The sequence below is a fragment of the Nelumbo nucifera genome, chromosome 3 (assembly GCF_055504915.1).
Source record: "Nelumbo nucifera cultivar China Antique chromosome 3, China Antique-T2T, whole genome shotgun sequence".
Taxonomy (NCBI): Eukaryota; Viridiplantae; Streptophyta; class Magnoliopsida; order Proteales; family Nelumbonaceae; genus Nelumbo; species Nelumbo nucifera.
Window position 1 is genome coordinate 90,859,264 of NC_142651.1, and position 23,021 is coordinate 90,882,284.

The following is a 23,021-nucleotide window of genomic DNA, read 5'->3' on the forward strand; positions in this document are numbered from 1 at the left end:
CATCCTGCAGACCATCAAGTTTGAACACTACTTTGATCCCATACACCCTACTTGATGTTGTATCCAAAATTGCATTATATTGAGCAATGAATGAGATAACTTGTATAGGCTATAGCATACAGGGCAAAGATTCCAGGTTGGCAAGGGGATCAATTTTAAGCACATGGTCACAAGACTCACAACAATACCAACCAAATACATGGAATTTCAGCTCCAATATTATCCATTAATCTAGTCAACATCTCCATGCTGAATGCCTGTAATCAACATCATCCCAAGCCTTCAATATGGTGACAGACAAGTTTCAACAAACAGGTTGTTTGACTTTGAAGTTTGAACACAATCTTTAAGGATTTGCCCAACACCCAAGTTAAACAGGGACTGGCATTTGCAAATTGCAAGGCACCCAGCATGTACTTGAATTAAGGGAGAAAAGATAATACATGGACTCTTTCTATCTCCCATATGCAAGCTGAATGCTTATTCCTACTTCCTAGAACATTAGAAAACCAATAGCGGTACACGACGTCACAATCTTTATACATTCTGAAACTTAGCAGACAAAAACTTCAAACCAAATAATCCTTAAATCATATGTTGGCAAGTGGCAACTGGTGCAAATTTGCACTAATTGGATGGCAAAGTATTGCCAATTCTAAGATCATGTTTTGCATTTCCTAAGAAAGAGTTAATTCACATCACAGGTAGAATGGAGATTTTTTTACATTTCTTTCTTCTCTCATCTAGACATGGTTATGTCAATCCTGATTGTGCTTTGGTGCAGTGGATCTCCAGATTCCTGCCAAAAGACTACCAAAGATTGAATGGCAAACACTGGAAACAGCACAAGGTACAGCAGTCAAGGGATTTCCAAAATGCTGACCAGCAAGCACTACACCGAGCACTGAGTTCTGAAATTCAGAATGAATGTAAATAATGATACAGTATATTGGAATTAGCCAAATAAGAAATAACAAGATAATCATCATGTAATAAAACCCAATAACTTACCTGCATGCCAACCTCAATAGAGATGGTGCGTGAGGATGACACATCAACCCCAAGTACCCTTGAAAGTATATAACCGAAGAAAAATCCAGATGAATGAAGAAGACAGGCAGCAAGAACCACTTGTTGACCTGACATACGGATGGCAGAAGCATTCTGGGCAATTGCATTACCACATAGAACAGCTACGGTTCCCACAGCAATAGTTGGCATCAAGGGAGAAACCAAACGAACCACCCATTGGCAATACTGATTCAGAACAGCACCAAACAATACAGGAAGAAGAACAACCTGTGTGTATGACAATTAGCTCATAGAAGTAGGAATAGCACATTTGCACAGTAAACAGGATTACCAGCCTTACCTGCAATGTAGACATAAGAAGTCCAGCTGCATCTACTGCAACAAATTGCCCTGCGAGTTTGGCTGCGAGGAAAGGAGTCATTACCTGCAAGACAAATTTGAAGTAAATGCTGCATCTCCACAAGATGGATGGACCTGAACTACATAGAAAGCAGAAAATATGTGAAGGTGGTGATGGATGGTACAATACCACAGCAGATAGTGTGCTTGCAGCTGTCATCAACACTGAGAGAGCCACATTTCCTCTGAAACACAAGAAAAGAAATTAAAAAATCCAATTGTGCCAATGAGGAAGAGATGAACAATGCAGTCCATAGTAATTGCATACCGTGCTATGTAGGTGACAATATTACTTGCTGTTCCTGCACCATAGAACAAAAAGAGAAAACTAGTAAAAGGAGAAATAGGAACAAGAGAAGCAAACATGCGAAAACACACTGACCTCCAGGGCAGCAAGCAACCAATATCAACCCAGCAGCATAATAGGAAGGCAGCTTTAAGAGCTTGCTCACAAAAAATCCTGATAACGGCATTACCTACAATCAGTCAACCCATCTACCTGGTTTTAGAAATATACAAGCTAAGCAAGCTAAACTTAAAGATTCCCCTTTTTCTACATTCAACAATTCATCACTTTCAGATTCTGTGGCAGTCAGACCAATATAACCCGACTCTCACACACCAAAAGAAAATGCACTGTACCATGTAAATCTTATCCGTTTACGTTTTTGCCATTATTGACAGTTTTCCAGATTCCAGAATCTATCATAGCATGTTCATACAAGACATGACAACATTGTGAATAAACCCTAGTTGATTCTAGGTAAAAGCAGAGAAGAAGGAAGAAGAAAGAAAAGAGAAAGAAGGAGAAGAATGTTCGGCCATACTAGAAGAGAGAAAAGTGAAAGTCACACTCTCCTAGCCGACCCACTTGACTTTTATTCATAAAACTTAAGTTACAAGAAAGACAATGTTGTCCCTCATAGAAGATGGGACACATAAGTTAAACTTAGATACAATAGACATTTCACTTTCAATAAGATACACCAGAATGACCAAAATACCCCTGGCTCGAGCATTCTAACACTCCCCATCAAGCTGGAGAGTATATATCATATAGTCCCAGCTTGTTACAAATGTAATCTATTCTTCCCCGAGACAATCCTTTTGTGAAGAGATCTGCCCACTGATTTCCTGAGCTCACATGAGATGTAGTTATTACCCCACTTATCACTTTCTCTCTCACAAAGTGACAATCCACCTCAATATGTTTAGTTCTTTCATGGAAGACAGGATTCGATGAGATGTGAACAGCAGCTTGATTATCACAGTATAGTTTCATGGGTTTGTCAATTGAGAAACCCATCTCCTGTAGTAGGTTCTTCAGCCATACTAGTTCACATGTGGTATGGGCCATAGCCCTATATTCTGCTTCCGCACTACTTCTTGCCACCACTGTTTGCTTCTTGCTCTTCCATGTTATAAGATTGCCACCCAGGAAGGTACAATACCCTGTGGTTGACCTCCTGTCTGATATAGAGCCAGCCCAATCAGCATCTGTGTACCCTACTATTTCAAGAGTTCCTCCCTTTTGGTATAACAAACCACGACCTGGAACACCCTTTAGGTACCTAACAATTCTCAGAACAGCTTCCCAGTGAGGAACCCGGGGATGTTGCATAAACTAACTCACCACACTCGCAGCAAATGATATATCTGGTCGGGTAATGGTCAGATAGTTCAACTTTCCTACCAACCTCCTGTATCTTCCAGAATCATCAAACTCTTCACCTGCATCCACACTTAGCTTGGCATTGAGCTAGGAAGTGATCCTGTAAGAATTTTGACCTCGCAACTTCTATTCCTAAGAAGTACTTTAGCTTCCCCAGATCTTTCATATTGAAGTGATCCTGTAAGAATTTTTTCAGTCTATCAATTCCATTACTGTCACTTCCAGTTATGACAATATCATCCACATACACGACTAGCAAGATTTTTCCATCTTTTGAGTTATAGCTGAACACAGAATGATCAACCTGACATTGTTTCATCCCAAAGGCCTTCACCACTTTATTGAACCTGCCAAACCATGCACGAGGAGATTGTTTCAGTCCATAGATTGCCTTTTTGAGTTTGCACACCTTACCAGCCTCCCCCTGAGCAACAAACCCTGGTGGTTGCTCCATATACACCTCCTCAACAAGATCACCATGTAGAAAGGCATTTTTTATGTCAAGTTGTAGGAGAGGCCAATCATACATAGTAGCCAATGAGATCAACACCCGAACTGAACCAATTTTAGCCACAGGAGAGAATGTCTCCATATAGTCCACACCATATAACTGAGAATAGCCCTTGGCCACCAACCGTGCTTTCAATCGTTCCACACTGCCATCAGGAAGATGCTTCACTGTATAGACCCATTTACACCCAACAGTGTGCTTACCAGGAGGAAGGGTGGTAAGTTCCCACGTGTGATTATGTTGTAGAGCAGAGAGTTCTTCTTCCATGGCTTGCCTCCACCCTAGGGAGGTAAGGGCTTCCTGTACAGTCTTGGGAATGGGAACCGATGAGAGTAATGATATAAACTTGCAATGAGAAGCAGAAAGGTGAGTAGTGGAAACATAGTCTGAAATGGGATGAGAAGTACAAGTACGTTTACCTTTCCGCAAAGCAATAGGAAGATCAAGATCTGAGGGAGGAACAGTAGCAGGATCTGTCGACAGGTGCTGAAGTGGAGGAGGGGCCGAAGCACTTCTGCGGGTATACACTTGAGTAATTGGCGGCCTCTCTGTAGTAACAAGCATATGATGTGCATCTGCAGTAGGAATGGGAGCTACGGGAAGAGGGTCCATAACCGGTACAGGAAGAGGAACCACAGAGGGAGAAGAAGAGACCCTGACATCTGAGAAAAATGGAACTGATTCAAAGAAGGTGACATCAGAGCACACAAACGATTTATGAAATTTTGGGTTATAACACTTAAACCCTTTCTGAGTCCTCGAGTAGCCAAGAAAAATACACTTCGTAGCTCGAGTAGCTAACTTGTCTACTCCAGACCCCAAGTGTTGAACAAAACAAACACAACCAAAGACTCTTGGGGTGAGAGGAAAGGGAGACAAAGTGGGAAACAACACGGAGAAAGGGGATTGACTTCCAAGGATTGACATGGGCATCCGATTTATCAAAAAACAGGATGTAAGAACAGCATCACTCCAAAAATGCTTTGGGAGATGCATATTGATCATCAAGGACCGAGCAGTTTCAAAAAGATGTCTATTTTTCCATTCAACTACACCGTTTTGTTGCGGGGTGTAGGCACAAGAAGTTTGATGAATTATTCCATGATGTTCTAGGTATTGCTGAAATGGTGAGGAGATGTATTCTTTGGCATTGTCGGAGCGAAGTATTTTCAAATGAACACCAAATTGAGTGCGTATTTCAGCATGAAACTTCTAAAAAATAGAGACAATTCACTACGGTCTTTCATAAGGTAGATCCATGTCATCCTTGAAAAGTCATCAACCAAGATTACAAAGTACTTAAACCCATTGTATGGCACAACTTTAACTGGACCCCATACATCATAATGAACTAAAGCAAAGGGACTAGAGACACGACTATCAATTCTTGGACTAAATGAGACTCGATGATGTTTTCCCAACTGACGTGACTCACAATCTAACGATGAAAGATGACTCAACGAAGGGACTAGCAGCTTCAAAGACTTGAGAGAGGGATGACCGAGTCTGCAGTGCCATTGGAGAGGACTAAGAGACGACTGAAAAGCCACTAGGGGGCCACCACCATCAAGGTAATACAAACCACTTGCTCCATGCCCTCCACCAATCTTCTTCCCCGTCTTGAGATCCTGAAACACACAAGAAGAAGAATAGAAGGTTACAGAACAATCAAGAGACTTGGTTAATCTGCTAACAGACATAAGATTAAACGGAAACTTAGGAACATATAAAACAGATGCTAAAGACATGGAGGAGAAATCAACATCACCAACGCCACAAATAGGAGATGTAGAACCATTGGCAAGAGTAACTGACTAAGATGTGGAGGAGCGAGAAAGGGAAGAAAATACATCAAGAGTCCCAGACATATGGTCTGAGGCTCCAGAATCAATGATCCAGGGTGAGGCTTTGGAAGCCAAGCAAGCCATACCTGAATGGCCAAGTGTAGTTGTGTTCTGCTGAGATGTTTGAAGGAACTGCTCATACACTGCCCGTGGTACACTCACCATTTCCTATCCGGAAGCACAAGCGGGTGTGGAGGGGGTTGGGACAGTTTGCTGGCTTTCAGTAATGGTGCCACTACTCTTAGATGTAGCATGGTTAGCCCAAGTGTTGGGTGGACCACGCAAATCATAGCAGAAATTAACTATGTGCCCCTCTAAGCCACAATGTGTACATTTTCTCTGAGCATTACTCCTTCCTCTTCCACGGCCTCCCCCTGACTCTCGGCCTCCAGTCCGACCACTAGCCCAGTTAAATATGTGTCCACCACGGTTGCTTGGAGGGCCACTACTGCCACCACCACTTCTACTTCCACGGCCACTACCTTTAGTCACTACCAAACCAGATCTATCAGAGAAGGAAGAATGTTCCACCGGCTCAATGGATGTCCTTTTGAGACGGGCAAAAACTTCTTCAAGTGAAGGGAGAGCTGATCCCCCCAATATTTGTGCTCTGACAGGCTCATACTCAACCTTCAAGCCCACAAGAAACCTAGTCACATCAAGCTGTTCACGTTGCTTTTGTTGGATCTGGACATCTGATGTTAGAGGGTGATACACATTTAGCTCATTGCGGATGTTCCTCAAACTTGCATAGTACTCCTCTAAGCTTTGACTTCCTTGCTTCAAATTGAAGTACTCTTGGTACAACTGATATACCCTAGTTGTGTTGTCTTGTCCAGAGTACAACTTTTTAGCATGATCCCAGATCTCTTTGGCTGTATCTAGGAACATGAAGTTCACACTAATCTTTGGTTCCATGCTATTCCAAAGCCATGTCATTATCTGTGCATCATCTTGTTCCCAATCACTGAACCCAGGAGAATTAGAGGAAGGTTTCTCCTCCCTCACATGTTTTACTTTCCTCTTGGCCTTCAAGAACACCTCCACAGATTTTGCCCATGGTACATAGTTCTCACCATTCAACTTGATGGATGTCATTTGAACACTTATATAATCTGAAGAAAGCATGATGCTGGTTTTGTTGTCATTCCCATCTACGGAAGAAGCCATCTCCATTATTTCACCTTCAAGTATACAACACAACCACACACTCTTTCACACGGCTTATCTCACTTATAGCACCACCAATCCCAGCTTTAAATACACATTACACACCACACACTAAGGCTGAAATCACTCAGTCTTCACATCAAACACCTGGGCTGCACACTGCAAAACCATTCACCACCACACACTAAGACTGAAATCACTCAGTCTTCACATCAAACACTTGGGTTGCACACTGCAGAACTGATTACACACAAGGTCTAGGACCCAACCACCACTACCACCAATCACCACGACACAACCACCACCAAACTACTGCTGTTGTGAACCTCAACAGTCGACAACTCTTCTTTCAACATACATATGAAGAGGAATGCAGAGGAATGCGACTGAAATGCATATCAGTCACACCAAGCATCACCACAACCAACTTTTGAAGCAACAAGAAAACATTTACAGTCCCTTACTTGGACAAACAACAGTAGTGTTCATACCTGTCCACATTCAGCCCTCTTCGATACTGAATAGAGGGTTTAGTATACCACTTCAACGACCACCACAGCAACGACTGGAGGCATTCTCACCTCCAAACCCACAAAACAACAACTCCTTTTCAGCCCCTTATCGAACCTCCACTCAGGTCAATCGAAAATGAAGAAGACGACTGTGAAAGCTAGCGGCGAACCCAGAAAGAGAACAGCAACAAGAAAAAATAAGGATACGACCTTACAGCTCTGATACCATGTGAATAAACCCTAGTTGATTCTAGGTTAAAGCAGAGAAGAAGGAAGAAGAAAGAAAAGAGAAAGAAGGAGAAGAATGTTCGGCCATACTAGAAGAGAGAAAAGTGAAAGTCACACTCTCCTAGCCGACCCACTTGACTTTTATTCATAAAACTTAAGTTACAAGAAAGACAATGTTGTCCCTCATAGAAGATGGGACACATAACTTAAACTCAGATACAATAGACATTTCACTTTCAATAAGATACACCAGAATGACCAAAATACCCCTGACTCGAGCATTCTAACAAACATGAAATGACAACAATCTTGATTATAACAGCATCATCCTCGGAATTTAACAGGAAGTGCATGAGGCAGCTAGATAATACAGGAATAGTGAACCAGCCCTTAACAGGAGATTTTTACCATCTCCCAACTAACACTGGCCAAGCAGAATCACAATGCTGTGAAAGGTACCAATATGTCCATTGGACACTCTATAACTAGGCAAGTGAAGTAGAGAATGAAATCTTTACCGCATTCATTACATAACTTTCTTCTATACAAGGTTTTTAAAGCCGAACCGGACGAGTTGGTCAGGGGTCCAGTTCCCGGGTCAAACGGTCCGACTGTTCAAACCGAACGGACGGCCCGTTCTGACAAAAAAATAAAAACCGCCAAAATTGTTGAACGGTTCAAATGGTTCAACCACCTGGGTCAGTGGTTTGCTGACCAAATCAACGGTTTTTGGCAAAATAACAGTTCTGGGGTAAAACGGAACTGACCGGTTCCCAGTTTTCCGGTCCAACCGTCTGATCCGGTCCAGTTTTGAAAACCATGCCATGGTGAGTCTGAATGTTTATAATGCTTGTACACATAAATACCAAATCACCCTTTCAGAGACAATGATCAGTGAGATTCAAAGATGAAAGTAAAATAAAACCCACAACAAGAATAAATAAAAGAAGGAAACTTAATTGCTTAATACCCCCTTCATGTAATTTATCAAAAATTACCCCCTTTATGTAGACCAAGCAATGCTAAAAGGGCCATCACTTACAAGAACCAAAAGTATAGTAGCATACTTCCATGTCACTGGCTAGTGTTCTAGAAAACTACAACAATAGACAGACTGAAACTATGACAAAACAATAAATGACACAAAGATGTCAAAATGACAGCTTATTACGCATATGGCACATTCAAGATTCAACTTCAACTAATTGAAGTAAAATGGGGTTATCATTACAAATGTCTCCAAATCATAGTTGTAAAGATGTTTAGACAATTTTAGGCAGCAGCTGAGCACCTAGTTGCCTAAGTGGTGGATTTGACAAAGAAAAAACCTAAGTTCTAGGTTAACCTCCTAGTCTAACATAGTAAGCATAAGAATTGACAAGTAGCAATGCTCTTCACTAAATAATGATGAATTTCATATCAAAACATGGTAATCAAAAGGCAACACCATATTAAGTATATAATATCAATATTTCAAGAACAACATTACATAATAAGAATGTAATCGAGAAATTGCAAGTCAAAAACTATTAGCAACTAGGGCTGTCAATGGACCAGATATTGGTCCAATCTGATCCGGTCCAATATGAGTCCATGAGCAGGTCCAATCCAATCTGATGAATACTTTGGACCACTTTGGACTGGTCCAATTCAATGTTCGAACCATCCAAACTGTTTGAATTGGGGAAAAAATGACAGAATTGGAGAAATTTGATGGAGGGGGAGTAGCAATTTCATTTGAATATTGAGGCTGCTTTATAAAATGAAAAAGTTTAAGTGAAGGCCGTAGACTCATGAACCAAAGGAGTTCAATTCTGAAAGAGAAGGGGAGAAGATAGCGACAGATGAAAGGATTCATGTTAACTTAAACCCATCTGCAGATTTGGAGGGATATGAAGATTTGGGAGGAAGAATTGTTAAAGAAAGAAAATCAAAGGCTTCTTAGGATAAAGACTATAATAGGAAACGTTCTTACCAAACAACACTAACCATAGTTATAAAGGCAACGCCTAGGCGACTAGGCGGTTTTCAAACTTTGCCTCGCCCAGATGCCACGCAATGTTTGTATAAGGTACACGCCCAGTCAGTTAGGCGCACGCCTAGGCAACTAAGTGGGCGCTTAACTCCAAGGCGCATGCCTAGACTAGATGCAAGACACATTAATACATGATATACATCCCTTGATCCTTTAATATTTTTATATTGTTTTTTACTTTTCTTTTGCTGCAAATAGTTTTTATTGGTTAATTTTTGTTATTACAATATAACCTATCACACATTATCACTCTTTTTATTAGAAGAAGAGTGCGGTCTTTTTAGGGTTTTATTTTCATGGCAGAACTGAATAGAAGAGGGAGAGCTGTTCGGTCAGGTATGTTTCACACACAGTCCAACTCCAACTGTTGCTGCAATGCTGCATAACCAACTAGAAGTATAAACAACTTCGAATATGCCAGGTAGTCAAATGAATCATCTTCTTCTTCTCATTTTTCAGTCCGCCTATTCTTCCTCCTACCCTCTTCATTTCAGCCTTTTTTTTCTTCCTTTTTGTTGGTTCTTCCTTTTTTTTGTCTTTTTCATATATTTTTTGCACGACTTTTTTTGGAATCAAACAGGGGCTCTTCCCCCTTCGTTTCTTCTTCATATTCCTGCAAGCTTTTCACCCTTTTACCTGCACTTTTGTCCTCCTCGATGGTAATCTGGAATAGGGGTTCCGCCCCCTTTTCTTCTTCATTTCTCTGAGTTTCTTCATCATTTTTTCCTCTTCCCTGGTGATTGAAACAGGGGCTCTGCCTCCTTTTCATTTTCTTCTTTTATTTAGTGTTTACCTAGTTTTCTTGGTCTAAAAAAATAGTGGAGCCCCTTGTTCGTTTTCTTTTTTGGTCTAAAACAGGGTTCTGCCCCCCTGTTTTCTCCTTAAGTTCTTTTTCTTTTCTTGGTCAAACACAGGGCCTACGCTCTCTTCAGTTCTTCTTTTAAGTCCGAATTTCTACTTCTAATACTCTGTGTTGCATGCTTTAAGCACAACTACAAGAATCATAAGTAGAAAATTTAGTTTAAAGGTTTGTAGGTTAATGTATAAAACCAAGTAACTAGCTCATGAAGGGTAGAAACACGTAGGCTCACTATTTTCTGATTTCATCACCTAGGCGAGGCCTAGGCGCCTCGGCTTGCCTTGGCACCTTGAAAACTATGACACTAACAGGGGAGGAAAAAGAACAAGAGGAAAATTATCAAAAAAAAAAAAAAAAAAGAAAAAACAAGAGGAAGACAGTGGAACTGATGAAGAAGCATAAATAATTCAAGCAAGGAGGAAGTTTGTATGGATGAAACCCACCAAATTAATAAAAGAGTTGATATGAGAAAGGTAGCTGATAGACTGATACAGTAGCTGAAGTGAACAAAGCTCTGGGTTTATTGGTGTTAGGTGGAGAGGCTTTTACAAGAAAGATGTGTGAGGAATTGGAAGGAAGATTTCCTTCTTTCGAGGGACTTAGATATATCGACTCTGAATAAAATAAGTCAAGATCCATAGAGTTAAGTTCCGAACTGAACAGAGAGAAGATGGATCTACAAGAGTAATCCATTATGAGTCTGAAACTGTGGAAGCAGATCAAGTGTTCAAGAAGAACACAGTTCTAGAACTAGAAAGAATTAACAAGGAGACTAGGGAGTTGTTGGAACTTAGGAAGGATTTTGTGGCAGTGGGAAGGTTCAAACATCAGAAAAAGTATCATCCAGTTCTGGTGTCAAGTGTATTTGCTAGATTTAAAGGAGGGCTATTTGGGATTGAACCACATGAAAAAGTGATGAAATACATGTATAATAATAAAAAAAAAGAAATAGAGGATTATGCTCTACTTTTGCTTTCTTAGGAATGTTGTAGGAGATATTTTCTGGGATGCTTTGCTGTGCTTTTATGTGAGAGGCCTGATTGTGAAGAGTTCTGTTTTGATGGTTAGAATTTCTTTTTCCTGGGTTTGGACATCTGGGTCCTAGGTGGGGAGCTTGGTTGTAATACTTGTTTTGTGGATGGTGGTTTATTTGAGGTATTGAGGTTTGAGTGGTTTTGTTTTGTTTTTCTCTCTAGGGTGAATTTGATCACCTTCCTTGTACTTCTTTTTTCTTTTAATAAAATTTAATTTTATTACCAAAAGAAAAACTGTTCGAATTGGTAAGCTGGAATTTCAGGGGGTTGGGAGGTCAGCTCAAAAGAAACTTAGTGAAGGAGACCTTAAAAAGAGAAAACCCGGACATAGCCATTCTACAGGAATCAAAAAAAGAGACAGTTGACAGGAAGCTAATGAAAGCAATATGGAGGATAAGGGGTAAGAAATGGACAGTCATTCCTGCAGTGGGATCTTCAGGAGGTATCATCTTAGCTTGGAAAGAAGATGAATTTACGGGCTTGGAGATTGACAAAGGAGAATTCTCAATCTTGGTCCTCTTCACCAACATTAAAGATGGATTCAACTGGATCTTAACTGGGGTGTATGGTCCTAATTCTCCCTATGAGAGGGAAAGACTTTGGGAGGAGTTGGATTCCTTGCATGAAGAGGAAGACATTCCGTGGTGTATAGCAGGAGATTTCAACGTCATAAGATTCAGCCAAGAGCTTTTAACTCTTCAAAAAAAAAAAGATTCAGCCAAGAGCACTCAAGGGGTAGAGCTTCAACTAGAAGCATGAGAAATTTTTCCAGTTTCACTTCCCAACACAACATGTGTGATCTTCCCCTCAAGAATGGACAATTCACTTGGTCAAATATGCAGGAAAATAACATCAGTTGCAGACTTGATAAATTTCTCCTCTCTCAAGAATGGATTGAGAATTTTCCCAATTTACTCCAGGAAATTCAGCCTCGAAACACTTCTGATCACTGGCCCTTAGTGCTGAATACTGAATTAATCACCAAAAGAAAATCCCCTTTCAGACTGGAAAAAAGTGTGGGCCTTACACAAGGATTTCTCCAAAAAGGTAGCTGATTGGTGGAAGGAATGCAGTGTGGAGGGTTGGGCTGGTTACAAACTATTACAGAAGCTAAAATTACTAAAAAGGAAATTATAAGTTTGGGGAAAAGAAGAGTTCAGAGCCTCTGAAGATGAGAAAAGGAGAATTCTTTCAGAGCTGGAAGAGTTAGATCTAAGGGAACAAAATGGCTCTCTAGATAACTCAGGCAGAGTAAGGAGAGCCGACTTGAGGAAATTGTGGGAGAAGGTAGTCAGAAGAGAGGAAATTTATTGGAGGCAGAGATGGAGAGTGAGATGGCTAAAGGAAGGAGACAATAACTCTAAATTCTTCCATGCTTGTGCTTCAGGAAGGCGCAACAAAAATTTCATCTCCAAATTGAAAGTGGACCAAAGGGAAATGGAGAATGTTGATGAGATCATAGAAGCTTTTCTTACCTTCTTCAGAAGTTTGTACTCTAAGGAGAGAGATTGCAGTCATTTCTTAAGGAGCTGGGAAGGCTCAACCCTGCCTTTAAAAAAGAAGTCATGGCTGGAAAGAAGCTTCGAAGTATCAGAAATTAAAGAGGCTATTTTTAGCATGGATGGAGACAAGGCTCTTGGCCAGATGGCTTCCCCTTGTTCTTCTTTCAGAAGTGTTGGGATACTGTTAAAGAATATTTAATAGAATTCTTCAGGGATTTTCACTCCTCTGCCATTGTAAACAAAGGAGTAAATTCAACCTTCCTTTGTCTTATCCCAAAGAAAGAGGGAATCTTAGAGGTCAATGATTCTAGACCAATAAGTTTGGTGGGAAGCATTTACAAAATTTTGGCCAAGGTGTTAGCAAGGAGGCTCAAATAAGTATTAGAAGAGTTGATATCCCCAAATCAATTCGCTTTCGTCAAGGGAAGACAAATTGTGGACAACATCCTAATTGCAAATGAGTGTGTAGAAGATAGAAAAGCTTCTAGGAAGCCTGGGGTTCTGGTTAAATTAGACCTTGAAAAAGCATATGACAAAGTAGATTGAGATTGCATCTTAGACTGCCTAAAACTGAGGGGTTTCGGTAGCAGATGGATCAGGTGGACAAAAGGTTGCATTAGCTCCTCATGGTTTTCAGTGATGGTTAACGAGGAAGCTAAAGGTTACTTAAGCAAGTAAAGGGCTCAGACAGGGCTGCCCACTCTCTCCCTTCCTCTTCACTCTGGTAATGGATATTTTTAATTACCTCTTTGAGAAAGCCAATCATCTGAACTTGGTGAAAGGGTTCGAAATAGGGAGGAACTCGGTTCCTATTTCTCATCTATAATTTGCTGATGACATCATTTTGTTTCTAGATGCCTCCATAGAGAATATCACCAATGCGAAAAGGATAATTGAATGTTTTGAACTGATTATGGGTTTGAGGGTAGCATCATAGTAGCCATAAATTCTGTAACAGGAGATCTCCTAGAATAGTTCAATTCAGTGCTGGAAAGCAAAGTGGAAAACCTCCCTATTTCCTATAAAGGGATGCCCCTTGGAGGTAACCCAAGATCCTTTAGCTTTTGGGGGCCAGTGGTGAAGTGTGAGAAGAAGCTAGCATCCTGGAAGAGATGTTATCTACCTAAAGGGGGAAGACTCACTCTTCTAAAAGCCTTCCTAGCTAATTTGCCTATCTATTTCCTTTCGGTGTTCCAAATCCCGGCGAAAGTAAAAAACTTAATTGAGAAAATTCAAAGAAACTTTTTGTGGGACGGGGGAGGGGAAAAAAGAAATCAATTGGTAAGTTGGGATCATGTTTGTAAACCAAGGGAGGAAGGGGGTCTTGGAGTTGGACATCTAAAAGAAAAAACACTTCTCTTCTGGGTAAATGGCTGTGGAGATTCCCCATTGAATCCAATGCTCTTTGGACAGCTGTCATCACAAGCAAGTATGAATTAAGCAACAACGGATGGGATAGCAATCTCCTCTCAAACCGGGTAAAATCTTCAAACTCTCCTCACACCCTTCTTTTCTTTTGTTAGATATAGAGTGGGGAATGGTTCAAAAATCAAATTCTGGAAAGACCTTTGATGGGGGAATTCTACCTTAGCAGCTTCCTTCCCTAGACTTTTCAACCTCTCCCTAGATAAAGACTCAAGTGCTTCCTCTTGCATTCCTGACCTTCCTGCTGTCAACAATCTAAGTTTACAGCTGAGAAGACCCCTAAGGAACCAAGAATTCTCTGATCTTGTGTCCCTCTTCCAAGCCATAAAAGAGGTCTATATCTCCCCCCACTCCCTTGATACCTGAGTGTGGATCCTTCACTCGAATGGCGAATTCTCTTCCAGGTCGTTATTCAAGGCTTTAACCACTGGGGAAGACAGCTCAACATTCCCTTCCAAGAAAATCTGGTTCAGCATCATCCCTTCTAGAGTTTGCTTTTTTGTATGGGAAGCCTGCCTTCAAAGAATAAACAACTGTGATCTCCTTCAGAAGAAGAGTTTAGGAAGACATTGCATTTCTCCTCACGCCTGTTGCTTGTGTCTACAAGATAGAGAAACAGCCAATCACCTTCTTATACACTGTAATTTCACTCAAAAGATCTGGCAACACTTCTTATACCTGATAGGCTATCATTGGGTTTTCCTAGAACATATTCAAGACCTTACTCATCAGTGGCAAGGTTATGGACTAAGCAGAAGAGGCAAAGTCTACTGGCAAACGATGCTACATGCAGTAATGTGGGGAGTTTGGGAGGAAAGGAACAAGCGATTATTTGAAAATAAACTCAGATCTCTCAATGAGTTAATTTCAGATAACTTCTATCTCTGTAACTTCTGGGTGGCTAATTCAGAGCTGTTCCTAGATCTCTCAAATGATGAACTTAGCAGAAATATTCAAACCATTATTTTTCTTCCACACTTCACTCAGACTCCCATAAGACAACCGGTAGTATTCAGGGATGGTGAGATGATCTTACACTTCGACGGGAGTGCTGCAGGTAATCCAGGTTTAGCTGGAATTGGGAGCATCTTAAGAGATGAAAGAGGTGATATTCGCTGGGTTTTCAGTGGGCCAATTGAATTTACAGATTCAACCAAGGCTGAAGTGCTGGCTGCTCTAACTGGAATCAGAAAGTAAAAAGTTTGGGTATTCAGAATCTGTCCATAGTGGGGGACTCGTCAAATACCATCAAATGGCTAAAGGATAAGGAAGGGGGTCCTTGGAGGTTGAACCATTACCTGGAAGAAGTAAGGGACTCTTTGAATTGTCTAAATGCAAATCTGTTTTGGATCCCAAGGGAGTTAAATCCTATAGCAGATGGCTTAGCCATGCTAGGTGCTCACATAGAAAATCTGTATAGTGACAGAATTCCTCCCTTGACTCTTTGGGGTTCCCCCCTGTTTTGTACATTCTCTCATATTTTCTTCTAGTTTAATGAAATTTGGTTAAACTTTTCTCAAAAAAAAAAAAAAAAAAAAGATTCAGTCCAACCCAAACCTGGTCCATTGACACACGTACTCTTATCTTATGTCAATGGACCAGATATTGGTTCAATCCAATCCAGTCTAATATAAATCCATTATAAATGGACCAGGTATTTCTCTACCAAAAAAACTGGACCAGGTCCAATCCAATCCAATAAATACTTTGAACAATTAATATTGATAAAAAAATACTTTGAACAATTAAGTCTGGACTGGTCCAGTTCAATGTCTTATTGGTCCGTCCAATCCGTTCAATCTGATTTTGATTCAGACAGGTCCAACCCAAATCTGGTTCGTTGATACCCCTAGTAGCAACTAAAGAATACTATAATTTTTTTACTAAGAAAAGAACTGAGAGAGAGAGAGGTTCACCTCCAAACCACATCTCCTGTGGAAGCAAATAATTTCAGAAAAAGAAAAGGTATTAGTAATTTCAACTAAGACCAAGGAGCTGCTGAAGGCCCCTATGGATGCTCCATTTGGAGAGGGAATTGAAAGTTTCATACAAGGCATTTAGCCAAACGTGGGAAAGGGTGACATAATAAAATTCGTGTAAAGATAGAGCATTAATGGTTCAAGACTTTGGACCTGTTCCATCAGTTCTCCTTTAACGACTTTTGGAGAAACTGGTTGGCAATAGTGAGGTGCTCTTCCATCAAGAACAGGGTAATCCCAAGGTAGTGTCCTCCAGCTGAAGGCCTCACTGAAGCTGAACTTCGATGGGAGCAGTTTGGGCAATCCAGGGCCATCTGAAATTGGGGGGGAAGAGCTTGGAGAGGCTTTTCTGTCGTACTTGGGTTCTTTTGGGACTTGGTGACTCTGTTTCAGCAGAAATGCTAACTGCTGTACAAGGATGCAGTTTGCAAACCAAATGGGGGTACAGCAGTCAGCAACTAATTATTGAAGGGGACTCAAAGGTAGTGGTGGACTGGTTAATGAAACCTGAGGAGACTGTTTGGTGCTATAAGAACGAAGTTAAGAAGATTAAATGGCTAACAAGGAATATGTCGGTTTCTATTCAGTGGGTGGGGAGATCAGCAAATGCTTTGGCTGATGTGTTAGCCAAGCAAGGGGAAAATAGGGAAAAATTGTTTTGGGCTCAGATGTGATTCTTGTACTCTTTTCCTAGTTTCTTTGCATTATGTCAGGAGAGGGTGCAGCTTGTGCCTCTCCAAGGGATCTTGTATGAGATTGTAATCCTGAATCAGATTCTGTTTTAATAAAATTCCATTATTATTCATAAAAAAAAATGATATCATTTTGCATAAAAAAAAAAAGATAGAGACTTAGTACCCATATCAAGTATGATATCATTAATGGAGAGGTTCCCTTCCTTATTCATTATTGCAGAAAATAGAGATGCTAGAGTAATTGACTCATATCAAGTACAAGATGGGAAAGAAACTTAGTGCCCATCTCTAAGAAGGAAAATGAATGACTGGGAATTTGATGAACTGGCTGCTCTGTCAAGCCTTATAAATAGAACTGCACCACATCCAGATCAGGAGGATGCTAGAAGCTTGAAATGAGAAAAATCAGGTATATTCTCTGTTAAATCTTTGTATGCAAAGTAAACTGCCAATTCAAATGCAAATTTCCTACATAAGGAAGTTTGGCAAACACATATCCCCTCCAAGGTGGCTTTTTTGGTCTGGTCGGTGGCACTTGACAGATGTCTAACCAGGGACAATCTAGTAAGAAGAGGAGTTAACATACAACCAGATAGGTGTGTGATGTGTGGGACTGACAAGAAATCTTCTGATCACCTGTCTCTGAAGTGTAAACCAGTGAGACAGATATACTCTTATTTCTGTCAACTGTTTAACCTGTCCTGGTATTTTCCTGGTTGGAAGTTAAGAGAGAAGGGGAGAGCCCCTTTTCTATTTAATAAGTAATTTGCAGGAAGAAAATGAAGGAAAAGAAAATTGAAGGGGTCCTTTTTTTGTCCTCTTCTTTCTTTCTCTTTCACAAAACCATTTTTTATTGGCGCTATTTCATAAAACCTTTGGATCCTTTACATTTGAACAGTACAACTCTAAAGTAAAACATAAGTAATATTTGTATTATATGTCAGGATGCATTAAATAATAATAAGATGCAATCACACTGATAAAATTACAATAAGGTGCCTACCTTGTAAATCTTGTCACCTAGCTGGATGCCTTCTCACCTAGACAGACAACTTTTTTAATATAACTCATGGTGCTTAGCCTTGGTGCTCCCCAAAGGGCACCTTGTTGCCTAGGCAAAGCCTTGACAAGTATGTTCTAAATATAAAAAACCCTACATACTATCTATGTACTTGGACTCAATCCGAAATCAGATTTGAAGTTGTGCTTGCCTTATTTTTCATATTCTTGTTCAGCAAGTGACATTAACAATCCAAAAAAGTACTACACATCATCCACTCAATACAAAGATTTCAGATTTCTGAGTTAGTTAGAAATCTGAATGTCCTAGAAATGATGATGGTCAACAAGAAAAATAATCGTTATAAGCATATCCTTCTCTAAGGACCACCACTTTGTGTGATGGGAAAATTGCAATGGCTGTCAACTGTGAAGTGGCTACTTCAGGCTAAAGATGCCAGAAATCGTATCCATATCACATCCATCTCTCCCAAGACTCCAGATAGCTGGGACCAGTATTAGGTAATGGATTTTTAAAAAGAGTATCTCTCACTAAAGCTGTAAAGCTGAACTTTTGAGGCAACACCCTTTCTGTTTCTTTTCACTATCAGGTCATGAGAAAAGATAGCACCTAAATCCTTCTTCTAATTGAGTGCATGGAGCAACACACTAATTGCACAGGGAATCAAAGGGCTTAAGACATTTATCATAGGGCTATGAGGTACTTTGGTAGTTTGATTTTTGAATAGGGAAGCAGTTCAAATGTCATTTAAAAGAAGGAAAAATTAAAAAGCACTGCATTTCTTGTATTCATCAACAATTTTGTCAAAATCCTACCATTTATGATATAATTCTTGATCCAAGTCCTGAAAACCAAGGGTCCAGGTTCAAATCTTACCATTGGATCCAATTCTGAAAAAATAATAATAATAATCTACCAAACATTCCCTGTGCAACACACTAATTGCACAGGGAATCAAAGGGCTTAAGACATTCATCATAGGGCTATGAGGTACTTTGGTAGTTTGATTTTTGAATAGGGAAGCAGTTCAAACGTCATTTAAAAGAAGGAAAAATTAAAAAGCACTGCATTTCTTGTATTCATCAACAATTTTGTCAAAATCCTACCATTTATGATATAATTCTTGATCCAAGTCCTGAAAACCAAGGGTCCAGGTTCAAATCTTACCATTGGATCCAATTCTGAAAAAATAATAATAATCTACCAAACATTGCCTAAATCTTATGATTGAATTCATGAATATAATGGTTTATCTGATTTATAAATTCACATTAAATTTATAAATTCACATTAAATTTATAAATTCACATTAGTTGAACCTCATAGTCAATAGACTCACATATAATGGTTCCGTATCTTAACATTTCCTTTTCTTTATTCAAGGGCTTTTGTCTTAAGGCTCTTACTATATTAAAAACTCATTTGAGCTATTTAAGGATCTTTTTCAGTTTATTTTCCTCCGATACTGCAATACATTGGTTAAAGAACCATTATATGTGGGTCTATTGACTATGAGGTTCAACTACTTGCATGATGGAGGCAAACTAAATAGGGCAAATCATTTTTACATGTTGCAGACCTATAGGGGCAATGGTTTATGAATCCATAAATTGTAAATTGACATGATGAGAGATTGAGCAGAAACATATCCTTCATAGTCCACATAAATTTATGGCAACAAACAATGTTTATTACCTTAGTATTATATAACCTTATGATCCATGCTTCAAATCCTGATCCAAATTGAGTCCCACCACTGGGGATCTTATGATTTGATTCCCTTTGCAACAATTATGTGCATTTAGTGGTGTTTCCTGAAGTTGTTTCAGAAGTTCAAGGGGAGCACACCAGGGAGATCTTGTTTTCCTCCTACTCATGTGCATCACAGAAGCCTGTACACAACTGACTAAAAGGAAAATGGAAGGTGGCTTTAACGACAGTTTTGATGCAAAAGGTGATATTGCTAAACCAATTTGTTACAGTTTTTTGAATACCCTATTCTATTGTGGCACTTTAAAGCATCAATTGTTAGATCTCCATTTTGTACTCCAATAGTTTGAAGCTGCTTTCTTAGGTTCTATGCATCAACCTAATAAAATTTGAGATCATGGCTGTAGGAGTACAAAGAGACTGGAGAATCTGCATTATTGGTGTCATTCGGCAAGCTATTAGTATATCCATAAATGAAATCCTGAATAGTTTAGAATATCTTGGATGGTCTCTGCCCAACTTGGGTCATCTGTCACATGGAAAATGTGATCTAGACAGTAAGGAGGTATATTGGGTACCAATCTCTCTCTAGGCCATTGTGATAAGTGACTGCAGAAATGTAGTTGCTTGTGAGTTGTGATCACAACTTACAAGAGATGGATGCACAATGCTGACGAGTGATGGATGCACAGTGCTGATCAGTGATCACCCATCATATTATCATCCCATGGGTAAAGTAAGCTATCACGACCAAATATAAAGTATGACTAACATGTTCTGAAAATTGAAATGGAAAGAAGAAAAAATCCATTTCAATGACAATCAAAATTTAGATTGACACCGGTGCCACCATTGCCTGAACCGTCATCCCAATCATTTGGGCCAGATCAGTGCATTCGGTGCCACCATTGCCTGTATCAAGAGATATTTCCTCTTAAGAGGGTGGCCCTACAAGGCTACAACCTATCCATAGGCGAACCAAATAAAATAAAAGGAAAATTCTTCTTTAGAAATCTTTACTAAATTCCATTTAAAAGCAGTAACAAAAGATGTGATGTTTAGTCTTGTTGTGAGGTCTCAAAAAGACAAACAGTAAGTCATTAGTAGCAAAGAGTAGATCATAATGTTCGTGTAAATAAAAGGAAATGAGGGGCAAGAATAGTGGCTGAGGGTAGGGGATGGAACTGACCGAGTATTGGAGTACGAAACCAGTGAGCAATTCCTTCGGCATTGCCAATGCGCCTCGGAGATCATCAAGAGTAAGCGTCATACCCATGCCGAGCATGGTGAGGGTAAGGCCTAGGATCGTCAACTTGGGTTGAACCCAATTGAAGGAACTTGGTTTTAGGAGGCCCAGAAGGCAACCCAGAGCTACCCATATTGGGAATAACGTCGACAAGACTTCTCCCACCAATTCTATCCAGCCCCGAAGACTACGATGACCACCCTCACCGCTGCTGCTGATGGTGTTTGATGAATTGGCAGAATAAGGTGGACATGGTAAAGGAACTGTTTTCCTTGTTCTCTGGATGAATCTACTTGTTGGAGCACAGATGAACAGGCTCTGGCTGTGTGGAATAAAAGATTCCCATCCGAAAGAAGACTGGGAAGAGGAGATTAAAGTGGAAAGGACGGCTCTGGAAGGAGTGAAGACTGACAGTCGCGATTTACTTGTTGTAGGATTGGTTGTGATTGTGAAGGGATTCGGTTCAGGTGTTATAATGCTTCTTCCCCCTAGACAAAGGTAGAGTGAGGACTGCATCTTCGGTCTCTAGAAATCGCTGATCATTATTGATGAGACAGAGAGAAATGAAGAAATGACTAAATGAGGAAGCGAGTACTGAGCTTTTCATCTCCGACCAAGACGGGAACATTAAAAAATTTGGTCACGTGGATGTTTCGGCAGGAAGGATTCTGATGAAATTGGAGCCGGATTTTAGCACGTCAGATTGGAATCCAATGGGTTAAAAGTCACCATATGCACAAAGGGCTGATATTGCACTACGACTACAGTGTCGTCAGAGATCGGCTTCCATGAGGGCAAACTTGTGCCCACACCGTTCTAACAGCCTTTTGCAATTTTCCATTTAGAAAATCTCCTTATGAAATAAAACATCCTTATGAAATAAAACATATAAGTACGTAGATATTTTCATTACAAGGCAGTAAAGGCTGTTGTAACGCCCGGAAGCCAACTCTTATAATACAGGGCTAGTTTTAAAACCTAAAAAATCAATGCCTTTGATTTATTGTTGTAGCCCCATTAATATGTCATTTTGGCACATTCCACCGTATATTGAGAATATCTTCCATCAATAATAATACATAAGTATGAAAGATATTCCCCATACAGTAAATTTACAGCATGTAAGATCGGTGTGAGGAGAAGATTCAGACTCAATTTGAGATCGATTCAGTCAGTGCAAAGCCCCTTCGAACACTAAAATTTACAGACATACATTGAGAATATCTCCCTAACTTCTTTAACAAGAAGAGAAGTGATCTTGTATGAGACCACGCTAAACCTCTCGTGGAGTAACCCAACACGGCAACAACCAAGAGAAACTGAGAAAGCTTATCGTATCTACATGAATAATGTAATTTGCCACATGTCCTAGTTATGTTATGATGATTAGGACCTCCATTCAATTGATGTGGACTAGAAAATTAGATTAAATTTTTAACCTAAGGCTGTATTTGGTTTTAATAGAAAATAAAAGAGAAATATAAAATTGGGGGAAGTTTACCTATGTAAGTATTTTAGATGTGATGACAATATTCCTTATGCCAGTAGTTGAGGTCACTTGGTACGAGGTTCAAAATATAAGTACCACTTAATGGAGAAATAAATATATTAATAGTTTAATAGATCATTGATGGATCATGTTATAGTTCTATTTTGTAATGAAAATCATTTATACACATATAAAAGATTGTTTTTTATAATTTGCAAATTTTAGTGGCAATTATAACCAACACTATAATTTCTCAATGGCATTGTGTCATTCCACCTTTGTCACATGCCCATGTATTCAAATAGGGTGTCAATTGGACTGGATTTGGTCCAATTCGGTCTAGTCCAATGTGAGTCTATGACAAATGGACTTGGTCTAATCCAATCCAATGAATATTTTGGACCATTCCAGAGAGAGACTGTCCAATTTGTTCAAATTCTTGCTAATTAGATTTGTTTCAATTCAAACCTGATTCATTGACACCTATGTTTTTATCTTCTATCAATGGACCAGATATTGGCTCAATCCAATATAAATTCATTATAGACAGACCAGGTCTAATCCAATATGTTTTATTGATCCATTCAATCCGTCCAAATGGATTTTGATGTGAACGGAGTCCAACCTAAAATCAAGTGTATATTTTTTACCTTGCTTG

The 23,021-nt window shown here is 39.8% G+C and overlaps 1 protein-coding gene across 1 annotated transcript; it reads right to left on the reverse strand.

Annotated features, from left to right (window-relative positions):
* Positions 1–568: 568 nt before the first annotated feature.
* Positions 569–21,478, reverse strand: LOC104608968 (putative sodium/metabolite cotransporter BASS1, chloroplastic). The gene is made up of 7 exons (XM_010275093.3): positions 20,818–21,478; positions 1,814–1,907; positions 1,700–1,733; positions 1,562–1,616; positions 1,373–1,456; positions 1,012–1,299; positions 569–911 (listed from the first exon to the last, which is right to left on the reverse strand). Exons 1-7 carry the CDS (start codon positions 21,388–21,390, stop codon positions 759–761), a joined length of 1,281 nt encoding a protein of 426 aa, XP_010273395.1. The 5' UTR covers positions 21,391–21,478; the 3' UTR covers positions 569–758.
* Positions 21,479–23,021: the final 1,543 nt, after the last annotated feature.